Genomic DNA, 16,912 nt, shown 5'->3' on the forward strand with positions numbered 1-16,912 from the left:
ACCATATAATGCCCCATGCAGGATGTCCCTTTCCCCCACCATATAATGCCCCATGCAGGATGTCACCCCCCCCTCTTTATAATGCTCCATGCAGGTTATCACCCCCCTCTCTTTAAAGGCCCCATGCAGGATGTCACCCCCCTCTTTATACTGCCCCATGCAAGATGTCACCCCCCATATAATGCCCCATGCAGGATGTCATCCCCCAATATAATGCCCCATGCCTCCATACATTAAAAAAAAAAATCAAATACTCACCTCACTCCTCCTCACCTGCTGCCGCTGCTCAGGTCTGGACTCCATCGTCGCCGGCGTCATCCTGCTCTATGCTGCCTGTGACGGCTCAGGGGAGGGCATGGTGGAAAGACGTCACCGCACCCTCTGACCCGAGACGTCACAAGGAGCGCACAGCAGGAAGACAGTGGACCTGCGGAAGCACGGGGAGAGGTAAGCATCCGGCTGCCGGGGCCCTGAGCAAGCAGGGGAGAATGGCGGGCGCTGGCACTGCTCTCCTCCGGCCATAGCCCGGCTGGGTGCCCGACCACGAGTGGGCCCCCCCCGCCTGCTCAGGGCCCTGACACGCCAGGTGCTGACGCCGGCTCTAGTCATTAGGCCTAGGATTCTCATGGAATACCTGACTGAGGTGGAATTCCTTTCCTGGAAATTCCGTATTTTTAGACTGATCTCCTCCTCTTTTGTTAGAGGCAGGGAGGAATTTTGAAGATGAGAATTTAAGAGCAATACTAGGAACACTTTTTGGTGTATGGCTGGAGGTCCAATTTTTCCCAATTGATGCACCACTCTAGGGATTTTAAGGTCTCGATCACCTGTTTTGGCTGTTGGACTAGAAGAGACCTTGATTCGGCCACTAGAAGCTGATCATCCGGGTAAGGAATTATGATCGTACCTTGTTTCCTTAGAAAGGCTGCTACCTCTGTCATTACTTTTGTAAAAATTGGAGGAGCGGATGATAGGCAAATGGTAGAGAGGTGAACTGGAAATGGTACACTGTTTTCCTGTTAGAGAGTGAACTTTAGAAATTGTTGATGATTTGGATGGACAGGAACATGGTAATATGCATCTTTTAGGTCCAGGGGGCACATTACAGAGTTCTTCTCTATTAATGGGATGCTGGATCCTATTGTCTCCATTTTGAATCTCATGTATTCCACCCATTGATTTAGGGGTTTGAGGTTTATGACTGTACGGCGTTTGCCTGAGGGCTTTATTAACGAAAAGAGGGAAGAATAGTGTCCCAGGCCTAGTTCTGAGGGATGCACTGGTTTGACTGCGCCTAGTGTCTCCAGGTTTATTATGTCTTGCCAGAGGCTTTCTGAGGCCAGAACGGAATATTGTCGGGTAAGCTGAAAATGGTGCGGGGGAGGATGGGAAAAGTCTATTTTGTTCCCTTCCTTTATTGTCCATGAAATCCATTGGTTGTTGTGAAGACCCGGGGTCTTCCATGGGCGTAACGCTACTCAGACAACACAGGGTGAGAGTAAAACAGCGTGGCAATACTTTATTGAACCACAAAGCAGACAATAAACACACAGAAGAGTCGCAGCAAACACCCAAGATGGTACAACATTACACAGTCTCACCCTTCCTTCTCCTCCTACCTGGGATAGAACTGCTGCGACTTTGGAGACTTCCAGGGCCGACTAACTCAACCAGTTGCCTAGACGATTTTTGAACAATGGTTAGAGGCTCCTGAGATACTAATGAGATTAGTGGAATGCTGGACACTTTATAAGATAAATTAGTGTACATAAACTGACGAGCAAGCAGAACATTAATAAAACACAGCCAGCAATCTCTAATCAAACACAATAAGGTATTTCTCTTGGATTAACAAATCGAATCGTCTGGCTAATTAAGATTTTAAGTTGTATTGTCACAGTTGTCCGTTATGGACTGCCAACTTTCTAGAAAAAAAACGGAGCAGCACCCCAATCTTTATGGCAGCAGGGTCTGCCTGATGGACCAGACGAAAATTGGGCTGCTCTACCCTTTCCCCCCTTTTGGTAAGACCATCTAACCAACTTACCCTTACCCGTATACTCTCGCCTAGGGGAACGATGGGATTTACAAAAGATTGTGCATGCGTTTTTCCTGCAGAATACATGCGGAATACATGCGGATTCACATGCGTTTCCGCATGCAGATTGACAAGCGCTTTCCAGGCGATTAGCATCACTTGGAAAGTGCTTGACAACTAGGTCACACTATATAAATCCAGCATGGATTTATATAGTGTGACCGTAAAACAATGCTTAAAATAAAGCTATGCTCACCCCCGATTCCCCGGCGTGTGCTGCAGCGCTCGTTACTGTCTGGTTCCCGGCTGCCGGCATATCGCGAGACACAGAGGTGAAGGGCCTGCGGTCACATGACTGTGACGTCACCGAAGGTCCTTCAGCGCTGCTGGCATGCCGAGAGAAGCCGTTGGACAGGTGAATATAAACTTTATTTTTTATTTTATTCTTTTTTTCACAGGTACAATGGTACCCAGGTCTGGATGAGAGTCTTCTCTCCTCCAGAACTGGGTACCATAGAGATGCATAGAATCCGCTTGTACAAATGTACAGACGCGCATTCTATGCGTCTCAATGCAAGTCAATGGCGGCGCTTCCGCAAAATTAATGAACATGCTGCGGATTTATGAGCCCTGCAGAAACGCTGCGGAAGAATCCGCAGCATGTGCATTGACATTGCGGAATGCCATTGGGGACCATGGGGTGCGGATTACCATGCGTTTTTGATGCGTTTCCGCTGCGGAAATTCCGCAGCATAAACGCATGAAAAACGCATCGTGTGCACGCAGCCTTAGTTTTTTTTTTAATGGTTGCTGTGGAGGATTCCCAGCACCTTTTTAGCAGACTCTTGGCTTTCCTGTTCATTGCATCTTTAATGCAGGAGTCTTCAAAGGGAATGGACGTTTACTTTGCAACCTTTGCAATGGGAATGTCTACTTTGGGAATTTCCTCCCAGAATTTAATTTCCTCCGGATCGAATGGAAGGCGGGCTTTAAAATCTCTCGGAATAATCAGCCTTTTTTCTGTGTCTGCCCAATTTTCCAAAATGGCCCTGATGTACTCATTAACAGGAAACACCCTATTTCTCCGTGTCCTCAAACATTTCATCCTGTATGGAATGGGTTATATGAGCGTCCTCTAATTTCATAGTATGCCTCACTGATTTAAGCAAATCATCAGTATGCTCAGCCGGGAACAGATACATTTTATCATTTCTTCTGATGGTAAAAAGGTTCCTCCGCCCCCCTCTCTAGATCCTGGTCTGAGACCGAATCTGGATATTCTTCTTCCCCAGATGACTCCTCCGTCTCCCACCTAGGTCTCTTGTGGCGGGAGAGGGGCTGCACTGCCTGGGGCAATTGAGGCGTCTGGGGCTGGAGACTGTATTCTGGACCTCCTCTCTAATTATAGGACGCATGTCAGTTAGGAACGTTTGCTTTCTCTTCCTTGAGAATCTTGGCAATGCATTCTTTACACAGCTGATTTTTGTAGCAATCTTGGCGCTTAGAGCCACATAAGCATTTTCGGGGTTTCTTCCGTGAGGAAGATCCGGACCTCTGGGTTCCTCTATCTTGTTTTTTTTAGAAGGAGACACGGGAACTTTATTTAAAATTTGTTGTGTGTGTGTTTCAGTAGATTGAGGCACAATAAACAGGGCCTATACTCACACTACCCGGGGACTCTGCTGGTTTCTGAACGTGCAGGATTGGAATCCATCGTATCAGAATGTGCACACTTGTAAGAATACCCTTTTATAGAGTATTACCTGGTCAAGGTGGTTGTGGCACATTCCAACTCGTTATCCCCCACAATACCTTGCAGGGATGTATGCCCTGCTGTCCAGAATCAAGCGACATTTGTGTAAATCCAGAGTGCGTTCCAGTCTGGAACCCACGACTCATGAAAGTGCGTCCCGGAAGCGCGTTACGCCCCCGGAGCGCATGCCGGAATCGAGAAGTTCGTCTGGTGGATATCGCATGACCTCCTTACCGGAACGCACGCGCAGGCCGGAAGACTGCCGGCAGGCATGGCATGCGCTCCACCCCTGGAATACAATCAGGCAAGACCTAGAAGTCTGCTGGCGTACAGCCGAGAGCCCTCTATGAGAGGGAAAGGCGCAGTTGGGAGCCCCCCTGCTTCCACTAACTTGGCTGAGAGACCCCCGCCCAGTGGGGTATCAGCATGGAGCATCTTGACAGGGGGAAAGGAGAAATGGATCCCCCCCAAACTCCCTAGCTCACAGGTACCCTTTTCAATGGTCTTCTACCGTCCTGTCCTGCTAGGGACTGGAAAAACACTGAGGGTGAGGTGAAGGGGGGCTTTTAACCTCTCATGTGTTTCCTGTCCCTAGAGGACCTGGTAAAATTATATTCTCGGGCTTTGGGGCAGCCTTTGGGGAGGGGCTTTATCTGGTGCTCTGCTTATGTATTCCACTGTATGCCTTCTGACAGGTCATTATGCCCTCAGTAACCTGCCTCCTATTTTTAATACTGCATGTGTAATTCTGTGGTTGAAATGTATAAATTGACATGAAGCAAGATGGCCCTGCTGCCCGCGCATGTGCAGTAGCATATCTCGCTTGCCGATAGATGCTACTGCGAAAGTGCAGCACCATAATGCTGCAACTTTTTTTTCCTCCAACAAAATGGCGCCGGCAAGCAGTAGCATTTCTTGTTTGCCGATAGATGCTACTGCACACACATGGGAGCCGTTTTGCTGGAGGAAATTTTTTTTTGCTTGTATCAATATGGCTCCGCCGGCCGCGCTTGCGCAGTAGCATCTATCGGCAAACAAGAAATGCTACTGCGTATACAGCGGGGCCATTTTGCTGCATGTAAATTTCTATATTTCAACCACAGCATTACACACAGGACTTAAAAACTGACTTACTAAATCCTTTTAAGCAACGATGAGCGCCACTGAGCGTTACTCGAGTTTGCCTAGGGTGCTCGGGTATGCACAGAGTATCGCGGGTGCTCGAGTTACATGTTTGAGTCCTCGCAGCTGCATGTTTCGCGGCTGTTGGACAATCACCAAACATGCGGCCGTGGGGACACAAACGTGTCAATCGAGCACCCACGATACTCGGAGCATACCCGAGCACCCTGGCCAAACTTGATTAATGAGCTCTTGTGCTCATCACTACTTTGAACGATTCACTAAGTCAGTTTTTAATCACGTGATGTCGAAGAACTAATGGAAAAGAGAATAATTAGCTGGGTAAAATGAGCAATTGTAAGTACACAGTGCTATACAATATGATTCCAATATATTAAGAGGATAAAAGTTGATGGGAGCACTTCTTCAAAGGGGTTGTCCGCTACTAGGACAACCCCTTCTTAAACTAAATGTATGGCCCAGATAAACAAACAAACCTCGCGGTCCCAGGGCTATGATGCGGTGTAATGACACGTGACGCCCAATCAGCGCTGGTATCTCTGTCCCCGCCTTCGTACAAACTGAACATGAAGCGGAAGTCCGGCTGCAGCTGATCCTGGACTTCCTCTTCATGTTCATTTCGACAGGAGGTGGGGACAGTGACACCAGGCATCACGTGTCATTCCACCACATCACAGCACTGGGACAGAGTACAGATACCACTGGAACAGAGCCAGCATGGGAGGCGAGTAAAGGTTTATTTTATCGGGGCTGAACATTAAGAAGGTGTTGTCCTAGTAGTGGACAACCCCATTAAGCTGAACTTGCGGCGGCGATCGTGCAGGCATAGCTCAAGTCAAGAACCCCTTCCAGACCATGACGTAAACTTACAGCCATTATATAGTACGTAGCAGCATTTGATGTGTCTGACCAAGTAGGAAGATGGTCAGCACATATTACAATTCCTGGCCAAGGAAGGAAGAATAAGCGATTATACAGATGACATAACTATGGTTTGCAGCTGCTGCTTTCTGCGAGGTAAAACATTGCCCCTATGTTTTATCATAGAAGTGAGTGTTTTTGCCCAAATCACTAGTCTCTAGAGTTATTTATTATTATAGCGCCATTTATTCCATGGCGCTTTACATGTGAAAAAGCAGTATAATACAAGAACAATTACAATAAACTTGAACACAATGTGACAGCGACTGGTACAGGAGACGCGAGGACCCTGCCCGCAAGGGCTCACAATCTACAAGGGATGGGTGAGTATACAGTAGGTGAGGGTAGAGCTGGTCGTGCAGCGGTATGGTGGAGCGAGGACCCTGCCCGCGAGGGCTCACAATCTACAAGGGATGGGTGAGGATACAGTAGGTAAGGGTAGAGCTGGTCGTGCAGCGGTATGGTGGAGCGAGGACCCTGCCCGCAAGGGCTCACAATCTACAAGGGATGGGCGAGTATACAGTAGGTGACGGTAGAGCTGGTCGTGCAGCGGTGGTTACTGCAGGTTGTAGGCTTGTCGGAAGAGGTGGGTCTTCAGGTTCCTTTTGAAGGTTTCCATGGTAGGCGAGAGTCTGATACGTTGGGGTAGAGAGTTCCAGAGTAGGGGGGGATGCACAGGAGAAATCTTGTATACGGTTGTGGGAGGAGGAGATCAGAGGGGAGTAGAGAAGGACATCTTGTGAGGATCGGAGGTTGCGTGCGGGTATGTATCGGGAGACTAGGTCAGAGATATATGGAGACAGGTTGTGAATGGCTTTGTATGTCATGGTTATGGTTTTGAACTGGAGTCTCTGAGCAATGGGGAGCCAGTGGAGAGATTGACAGAGAGGAAAGGCCGGGGAATAGCGCGGTGGGGGGGGGAGACGACAGGTGGATTAGTCGGGCAGCAGAGCTTAGGATAGATTGGAGGGGTGCGAGAGTGTTAGAGGGGAGGTCACAGAGTAAGAGGTTGCAGTAGTCAAGGCGGGAGATGAAGAGGGCGTGCACTAGTTTTTTTGCAGATGCATGGTTTATCAATGTGCGGATCCGGGAGATATTTTGGAGTTGGAATCGGCAGGAAGTGGAAAGGGCTTGGATATGTGGTTTGAAGGAGAGTTGAGTCCAGGGTTACCCCAAGGCAGTGAGCTTGAGGGACTGGGGAGAGTGGGCAGCCATTGACGTTGATAGATAGGTCAGTTGGGGGGGTTGAATGAGATGGCGGAAAGATGATGAATTCCATTTTGTCCATGTTAAGTTTTAGAAATCTGGCAGAGAAGAAGGATGAGATAGCAGACAGACATTGTGGGATTTTGGTTAGTAAGGAGGTGATATCGGGTCCAGAGAGGTAGATCTGTGTGTCATCAGCATAGAGGTGATAATGAAAGCCATGAGATTCTATGAGCTGTCCCAGGCCTAAGGTGTAGATGGAGAAGAGCAGCGGTCCTAGAACTGAACCTTGGGGGACACCGACAGATAGGGGGCGAGATAAGGAGGTGGTGTGTGAGTGGGAGACACTGAATGTCCTGTCTGTTAGGTATGAGGAGATCCAGGATAGGGCCAAGTCTGTGATGCCGAGAGATGAGAGAGTGTAGTAATATGGAATGGTCCACTGTGTCAAAGGCAGATGACAGGTCTAGGAGGAGGAGGACAGAGTAGTGTCGCTTAGCTTTGGAGGTTAGTAGGTCATTGGTGACTTTAGTCAGTGCAGTTTCAGTAGAATGGTGCGGTCGGAAACCAGATTGTAGGCGGTCGAACAGGGAGCAGGAGGAGAGGTGGGAGGACAGCTCAGAGTGGACATGTTGTTCCAGTAGTTTTGAGGCATAGGGGAGAAGTGATATGGGGCGATAGCTAGACACAGAGGATGGGTCAAGGGAGGGTTTTTTGAGGATGGGTGAGATTGAGGCATGTTTGAAGCATGAGGGGAAGACACCAGTTGTTAGTGACAGGTTGAAGAGGTGGGCTAGGGTTGGGATGAAGCTAGTGGTAAGGTTTGGGATGAGGTGGGATAGGATTAGGTCAAGTTCACAGGTGGTGAGGTGTGATTTGGAGAGTAAAGAGGAAAGTTTATCTTCAGAAATGGTGGAGAAGGTGGTTTTGGAGGAAGAGGGTTCAGTAGGTGTGGGGAGGGGCTGTCGGGGCTTTAGGCAAGAGCTTTGTCTGATGGTGTCAATCTTCTACTTAAAGAATGAGGCAAAGTCTTTGGCTGAAATAAGAGGAGAGGGAGGAGGCACTGGGGGAGGAGAGAGTTGAAGGTGTTGAATAGTTGTTTAGGGTTGTGAGACAGGGAAGATATGAGAAGTATGTTTGTTTTGCTGCAGTGAATGTGGACTTGAAGGTAGTGAGGGACTGTTTGAATGCGATGAAGTGCTCATTGGACTGGGACCTTTTCCATCTACGTTCAGCAACCCTGGAGGCCCGTCGCAGTTCTTCAGTTAGGCTGGTGTGCCACGGTTGTCTGTTGATTGTGCGAGCCTTGGTATGTGTGAGGGGGGGCGACCGAATCGAGAGCTGCAGCGGTTGTGGTGTTGTATAAAGTGGCAGCAACATCTGCATCATGTAAGGAACTAATGTCTGTAAGAGGGAGGAGGGATTCAGAGAGTGATTGTAGGTCAAGGTGTTTAAGATGTCTGCGAGGGTATGCAACTTTGTGGAGTGGGGATTGTTGCCCTGGAGAGGAGAGAGAAGAGAATGTGAGTAGGTTGTGGTCAGAAAGAGGGAGAGGTGAGCTAGAGAGGTTAGATAGGGAACAGAGGCGGGTGAAGATGAGGTCCAGTGTGTGGCCGTCTTTGTGCGTGGGTGTGGAGTTCATCATAAATCAAGTAAGCTGACATTAGGTGTCACTGACTTGATTTCCAATACGAGTAGAGTGCTAGAGACGCAGCAAAAGAACTGATTCCTGTAATAAAACAGGTAAGGAAATGTTTTGCCTCACAAAAAGAATCCGCTGCAATCCCATGCTGTCCTGTCCGTATACTTTTTTGTATCCTTCCCTAGCAAGGTGCTGTGGTATGATCAGACACAGCCATTTAATAGTATGTAGCATGTGCACATTTATAAGATTATCTCAGCACAGGAACATTTTAACAAATCAAATTGTGGAACTTATTATTATACCAATAGACATTGATTAAAATACACTTTGTTTATGGGACAATCTTGTAAGTATTTTTGTAAGTATTTTTGAAGAGTTATTGAAGTGTTTTGAAAACTTTTTCTTTGTTGCAGCTATTTGATTCACAGTGTCTAGTAGTTTGGATCGGATGTCATCAGAAGCCACTTCAAAAGTAGTGTCATGCACTTTTATTCCACCAAACATTTTTTAAAACCTGAAGCGGAAAAAAACTGCATATAGAAACAGTAAACAGGTTCTACAATAGAAATGAATAGGAAGAGTCTCAAGCATTTAAGTGATATTGCAGGTTTTTTTTAATGGACCAACTTTCAAAAACCGTGTGAATGTTCCTTTAAAATGTAGCAGACTTTCTGTGCACAAAATAACACATCAGAAAAAATGCAACATTTACATTAAGTGGATTTATGGCCTTTGCCTTAAAAAGGTCAAGGATGCAGTAAATTTCAGAGAGTCATTATGGAAAACAATGATTAAGTTAAGAAAATGAAACTGAGTTTTATAATAAAAGTAAAATATTGTTAATTCTCTCATTTATTTAACATATTAAGAAGCTATAGATAAATTTTTTACAAAACGATACAAAATAGAAAAAATGGGAAGAAAATTCTAATGAAATATTAAACTTCAAGCTTTTAAGACCATTTACAATAATTTATATAAATTATTCTTCCCAGTGAGCCGATTTTAATACTTTACACAGTTTATTTTATTTTACACAGCACATTAAAATCAACAACGTTCATCAATCATCTGATGTTCCTGCGATTGACTGGTTTTGATATAATTTTCCTTCTCCTGGTTTTCCTGGACTGCTTTCGATCAGAAGCTTTAGATTTTAAAGATGAAGGCTTTGTACTTTCTGAATCACCAGTTGCCTTTTCTGGGGGTGACAGCAGCTGAATCTTTATAGGAGGGTGATCTTCTGCCCTATAATATTCCAGAAGTAACAAGTTGAAGTGCACAGGAGTAGTAAGTACATTACATGCCTATAGTGAACAACGATGTGTTTACATTTTCTATGTATACAGGTATGGCTCTGCATCACGGATTGCCATAGCAGACACATAGACACAGGACGAATAACTCTGCATGCAGCACTATCAAAAGTGAGGAACACCACAACAGTGCCCATTAGAAATCAACAAGGCCAGTGGGGGGTGCTATTGAGGTCAAATAAATAATCTGACACTGGGTAGTGGTTGCAGTTACTTATGGAAACTGCACCACAGATGTGAAAAAAGTCACATCTGAATATCCTTTACTGTGCCCCTTCTAAAACTTATTAGCCAAAACTTACTATGTTCAATGTGTCTAAAATGCAAATATATACAGAATCATATCAAACGAGCCCTTTGACGTTTCTGGTAAAGACAGCAGAGTAGGTCCATATAGCTCATACATTTGGAGAAAGTAGTGTGGAGGACAGAGAGCAAACCATTTCATTAAGTTCATTAAAGGGGATATCTGGGACATTAAAAATAGGAATGAAGTTGCTGAATCAGGCTACTACCTGCCTGTTGTACCCGGCGCCGGTCATTGACCGCTCCTGCTGGAGAGTCTGCTTCCCCCTGTCAGCAGAGCAGCAGTTTCTCCTCCTGTTGACAGGACGGGACCACTGGTGTCATGCTGATTGACGGCCGGCTTCCCCCAAATAGGCAGCAGAGCGCCAGCTGTCAATCAGCATGACACCAGTGGTCCCGTCCTGTCAACAGGAGGAGAAACTGCTGCTCTGCTGCGGTGACCTCAGTAGAAGCCTGTGACTGCTTTGGGCACAACAGAAAGGTACATCGCAACTACCTGCCTGTCCGTGGTTAGGCACTTTTTTTTTTTCCGAATCCCGTATCCCCTTTGTCATATTGGTGAGCACCATCTCTCAATACTGCGTCAAACTACCAAATTTACATCCAGATGTTAGTTCACTTAGTACATAAGTGTTCCCAAAACTGTAAAATGTTAGTGTATGCATACCGTGAGAGTCTCAGAGCAGAAATCCCACCTTTGTTATTAAACTATTCACATTAGCATATACCACTTAGAATAAATATAGAATAAATGAGAAAAAAAGGGGGAGAAAAGGGTCTGGTAGTAAAGAAAGTGAATAAAATGAAAGTTATTTTGTTAATTAAATAAAATATTAAAATACGGTATTTTTCGGACTATAAGGGTATGTGCCCATGATGCAGACTTTAAGCAGAAATTTCCTGAGCGTTTTTTCCTCTCCCTGGCAGAAAAAGGCATACAGATTTTACATGCGTTTTTTCTGCCAGGGAGAAGCGTTTAAGCGTTTTTACATGCGCTTTTCCAAGCGATTTTAAGCATCACTTGATAGCTATAATATAACACTACAAGTGTCCCTCTGTCTGAAGCCTCGATAGACTGTGCAAGCGCGACACGCCTGTGCAGTCTGGCTCCAGACAGAAGAACGCATCCAGCCGTTACAGGTAAGAGGAGGGTATGGCACCGGAGATCACGGTATGCGTAGACACTGAGCACATACCACGATCTTCAGCGCCATATTTACCTGACCGGGAGGAGCGCTGCTGCGGCGCCTCTCTTGACCCAGAGATCGGGGCAGGAGTGAGGCATCGGAATCGGCACATGCGCATAGAGCAATCCGGCGGCATTTTACTGAAGACACATTTACAGTGTGTCTACAGCAAAATGGCGCCGGACAGCGCGGTATGGGCACGCGCCGCACTCCTCCACCGGCCTCCGGCAGAACAGGACACAGCAGCGCTGGAGCACAAGGAAGAAAGGCGAGTATAAGTGTTTACTTTTTTGTATGCGTACAGCGTGAAACTGATGAGGGGTAACACGAATACAAAGATTGGGGGGGGGTGAGGGGTACCATGCATACAAAGATTGGGGGGGTGAGGGGTACCATGCATACAAAGATTGGGGGGGGGGTGAGGGGTAGAACGCATACAAAGATTGGGGGGCTGAGGGGTACCATGCATACAAAGATTGGGGGGGGGTGAGGGGACCATGCATACCAGGATTGGGGGGCGAGGGGACCATGCATACCAGGATTGGGGGGCGAGGGGACCATGCATACCAGGATTGGGGGGCGAGGGGACCATGCATACCAGGATTGGGGGGCGAGGGGACCATGCATACCAGGATTGGGGGGCGAGGGGACCATGCATACCAGGATTGGGGGGCGAGGGGACCATGCATACCAGGATTGGGGGCGAGGGGACCATGCATACCAGGATTGGGGGGGTGAGGGGTGCCATGCATAACGGGACTGGGGGGCGAGGGGTGCCATGCATAACGGGACTGGGGGGCGAGGGGTGCCATGCATAACAGGACTGGGGGATGAGGGGTGCCATGCATACCAGGACTGGGGGATGAGGGGTGCCATGCATACCAGGACTGGGGGGCGAGGGGTGCCATGCATACCAGGACTGGGGGGCGAGGGGACCATGCATACCAGGATTGGGGGGCGAGGGGACCATGCATACCAGGATTGGGGGGCGAGGGGACCATGCATACCAGGATTGGGGGGGCGAGGGGACCATGCATACCAGGATTGGGGGGGTGAGGGGTACCATACATATATACCAGGATTGGGGGATGAGGGGTGCCATGCATACCAGGATTGGGGGATGAGGGGTGCCATGCATACCAGGACTGGGGGATGAGGGGTGCCATGCATACCAGGACTGGGGGATGAGGGGTGCCATGCATACCAGGACTGGGGGATGAGGGGTGCCATGCATACCAGGACTGGGGGATGAGGGGTGCCATGCATACCAGGACTGGGGGATGAGGGGTGCCATGCATACCAGGACTGGGGGATGAGGGGTGCCATGCATACCAGGACTGGGGGATGAGGGGTGCCATGGATACCAGGACTGGGGGATGAGGGGTGTCATGCATACCAGGACTGGGGGATGAGGGGTGCCATGCATACCAGGACTGGGGGATGAGGGGTGCCATGCATACCAGGACTGGGGGATGAGAGGTGCCATGCATACCAGGACTGGGGGATGAGGGGTGCCATGCATACAAAGATTGGGGGGGGGGGGGGGTGAGGGGTACCATACATACTTACCAGGATAGGAGTGAGGGGTGCCATGCATACCAGGATTGGGGGGGTGAGGGGTGCCATGCATACCAGGATTGGGGGTGAGGAGTGCCATGCATACCAGGATAGGATGGTGGGGACAGGAGGGGGCAGGACATACCAGCATGGGAGACCATATACCAATAAAAATGCTCGCCACCAGGGCGTAGAATGGGTTCAATAGCTAGTGTGTATTGATCCTTTAAAGGATAGCAATATGATTGAGACAGTTATTGAAGTGCCACCCAATAGAGAACAATGTTGCACTTTATTTCCTACAAATTGAAATGTTCAGGAACTTTGATACAGTGTATTATATGGAGAAATCTGTATAAGAAGCATGAGTGAATATATTACAGTATTAATGATATACTATATCCAGACTTTGAACAACAAAATAAGTTTAAGTAGTATAGAGGAAGTCCCCGACTTCCAAACATCCAACTTACGTATGACCCCTAATTACGTATGCCTGTTAAACAAAAACACACATGATTAAAGCTGACCTCTCCGGCTATTGTCTGATCCTCCTCTTTTTGCCATTGCGCGTTGCTTCTAAGGCCTTTTCACTATGGATTAGGACTTCATGACACATCCAGACCGCAGGTCACTGCATGTCATAAGGTCTTGTATGGAATTACTGGTCTATGGTGAAGAGACCGGAGAAACAGCACGCAGCGATGCAGAAAAGTGAATCGGATGGTGGGTGCCGAAGTGGTCAGGTATGACTGAGACTGCAGACTTGTGAATCCTCCCAGGGCACGCACTGTGTGCTGCGAAGATTCGCCGTTCTCTGCTCCGGGAACAGCGGTCAGGTATGTAATATGCATGCTTCCAGGCTGAACCAGTCTAGTGGGCGCGACCTCGCTCAATACAACTGTATTGAGCGAGGTCGCGCCCACTAGATGGGTTTTGCCATGGAGAATGCATGTAGAGTACCTTACCGCCGTTTCCGGGGCAGGAAACGACGAATCCTCACAACACACAGTGCGTGAACTGGGAGGATTCACAAGTCTGCAGTCGCACAGAGTGACTGCACACTTTTCATTTTAAACCAGACAATCCCTTCAATGGAATTAATAAATAGGTGTTCATAAAAAACTGTCAAAATTGAAACATTTATTTTCTGCAAACCTATTCCTTGTATTTTTTCCCTCTTCCCCTTTATTCTATAATCCGTAAATTTTCAGCAATCAGGTCAGACCACCTAGATATTTTGCTCCTATTAAATAGACGTCAATCAGTAATGCCAGATTCTACTGGTAAAGCAGATCCCTAGGTGATATCCTAATAGTCCTTTTTTCTTAGCAGTGGTTTAGTTGCTTTAAGTCCATAATCAGTTTAATAATTTTATTATAACTTTCTATAGACTTCTCTATATAACTTGGTGAAGGGTGATGTTTGAAATGCCAGACATGAACACTGACGGCGCCCAACAGTATAAGGTAATGGACATTGCTCCTAAAGCCACTGACTATAAAAAAAGATGAGGAGTGGAAAAGTAGACTAACACGCAAGACTGCTGTCAATCACCAATGTGCCTTATTGAAGCCATCCCATGGAGGTGGCACAAATATATTTTAGCATCTGCTGTTAAGCATACTTACCCTGTCAGAATAAAGGGCCAGATTCATTAAAACTGGAATTTTGTACACCAGTCTTAATGATGGGTGTGCAGAATTAAAATGTGCAAACCCCTTATGAATTCGGTACACCTCATCACGGACATGCATCTTGCCAAATATGCTACTCCAGCCAGCAATCATGCCAATACGTTCTCATGGATTACTGCGCATTTTATACTGTTTATATACTCAAAGCAGTAATCAATCATTGAAGAAAAGCGTAGGGCTTTATCTCCAGTGCCAATGTTTGAATGTGCTAGTCTGTTCTTACATAGGAAGTGATCAGGGAGTTCATAACTGGATCACTCTCAATGCTACATATTTACTAGCCAACCAATAATGATCCACTGATGAGAGTGCGATATGGGAATAGATGGTCTCACAACTGAGACTGGTTGATTAGATAACGTATAGAATCAAATAATATAGGACCCACTAACTATTAATGGGAACAAACTTTTAAAAAAGGGAGTTAATGTTAGTCGCTCATGGGAGAAGACTTTCATAATTGAGACTAATATTTAATACAGCATTCACAGACTACATTTGGTCCAACATTTCTAGATATTTGTGATTCAGAATCACCTTATTTCTTAATAGAACTAATAATAGTTAGATTTTAATAATATGACTCCAATTGGATTAGATCGCGAATCCAGACAAACTGAAGTAACATTTCTGCTGTAAGGTATGAGCAATTTGTAATAAATTTGTCAAGCAGGTGTTGCAATATTCTGTCTCGCCCCAGTTCCAAGTAATTTGGTGTAGCGGCCAAAACTGCTGTGAAAACTGCAACATCTAAGGTATTTTAAGGCTGAATTCTGGTGGTTACACATTGATGAATCAGGCCCAAAAGTGTGTATATATGTAACAGGTTAGATGATTTTACCGAAATTAAGAAGGAAGGAAAACACTACAACAAATACTTACTGGTCGTCTTCCTTTACTCGGCATTTTGAAGGTCTGCCTCTTGGTCGCTTTAGTTCTGGTGTGTCAGGAACATGAGCTATTTCATGCGACTCCTTAACAGTTACATCCTAAAAATTAGGGAAACGCATAATTAGGGCTTAAGATTTTCTGCAATGTAAAAGGAAAGGAAAGCCCAGCAACATAAAACAATGATATCCGACCTTTTCTTCCAGCATTACACTGGTAGAGAGTTTTGTCCTTGTTGTCCTCCTTGTACTTCGAGATGGTGGAGAAAACAGGTACTCTGAAGCTATTGGTGCTGGCGTCTTAGTGGGAGAAATAAGGAGAGCTGTTTGCTGAGCTGCAGAGGGAACAAACAATTTCATTACGTGAGAAATAGCTGTTCAGTTATTGTTACAAGTATGTCCATGTTTTTTAAAGTACTGGAAAGCTAAAAATGTGCCCATGGAGCACAAAGATTGAAATTTATGAAAACAGCAACACAGCGGCTTTTTTTCTAGTTTATTTGTTGGACCTGAAGACACAAGATTGGAACAAACTGGTTTCTTCCACATCAGGTTTCACAAATTAATGTAGCCAGAAGTGTAGGTTCACCCATTATTGATAACATAAGAAAAGTTTGGTTTGTAAATGCCACTTAATTATCCCGATTATTGATCCAGAGTTACATTCTACATAAATGAGCGGCACTCATATAGCTAGAGTTCTGCTCACATGCAGCAGATATGTAGTAGGTGTCGGAGGCATCAAATCTGCTCCATAAAGCTTCCTGGGGCGGCTTCTCCAGTGTGAACATGGAGTTTTACACACAATTTAGATGAGGCTATGTTCACACATTGCGTTTTTTGCTGCGTGGTTTTTTTTTCTGCAGCAAAACCTGATCTCTTGCCAGGAGGTTTGTTCAGGATTTTCTTGCTTTTTTGCTTGTTTTTTGGTGCGCTTTTTTCACTGTCCTTTTGTCTCTTATGCATGTACATAAAATTCAGTGAAAAAATGACAGCACAGAACTAGCTGAGCCGTTAGTGCGGCTCTGGGTGATGATGCAGAGTAACTGGGAATCAGCACACAAATGTAACATTTATCATTCTAACTGTAAGATAATGTTTAAACAAAACTATGCGAAACCTAAAACTTGGTGCCTTAGATGAACCAGTAAAGTCTCATTCAGACATCTGTTTAACATGGTCTCCATAATCACAAATAGATCATGCAGCCATAAGTGTATGTGCACACGTTCAGTATTTGGGTGCAGATATTTCTG

General features: G+C 46.2%; 1 protein-coding gene across 1 annotated transcript in view; it reads right to left on the reverse strand.

Moving 5' to 3' along the window:
* Window positions 1–9,296: 9,296 nt before the first annotated feature.
* The window catches only part of LOC141273765 (protein ELYS-like), a 113,549-nt gene continuing 105,933 nt past the window's right edge, over window positions 9,297–16,912 (reverse strand). The window contains exons 32-34 of the mRNA XM_073686103.1: window positions 15,852–15,991; window positions 15,652–15,758; window positions 9,297–9,954 (exon numbers count right to left, since the gene is read on the reverse strand). Coding sequence (XP_073542204.1) covers window positions 9,774–9,954; window positions 15,652–15,758; window positions 15,852–15,991 — 428 coding nt within the window. The 3' untranslated portion in view covers window positions 9,297–9,773. The remainder of the gene's footprint in view (window positions 9,955–15,651; window positions 15,759–15,851; window positions 15,992–16,912) is intronic.

The sequence above is a fragment of the Phyllobates terribilis genome, unplaced genomic scaffold (assembly GCF_046119375.1).
Source record: "Phyllobates terribilis strain yellow unplaced genomic scaffold, ASM4611937v1 Scaffold_5__5_contigs__length_657084704, whole genome shotgun sequence".
Classification (NCBI taxonomy): Eukaryota; Metazoa; Chordata; class Amphibia; order Anura; family Dendrobatidae; genus Phyllobates; species Phyllobates terribilis.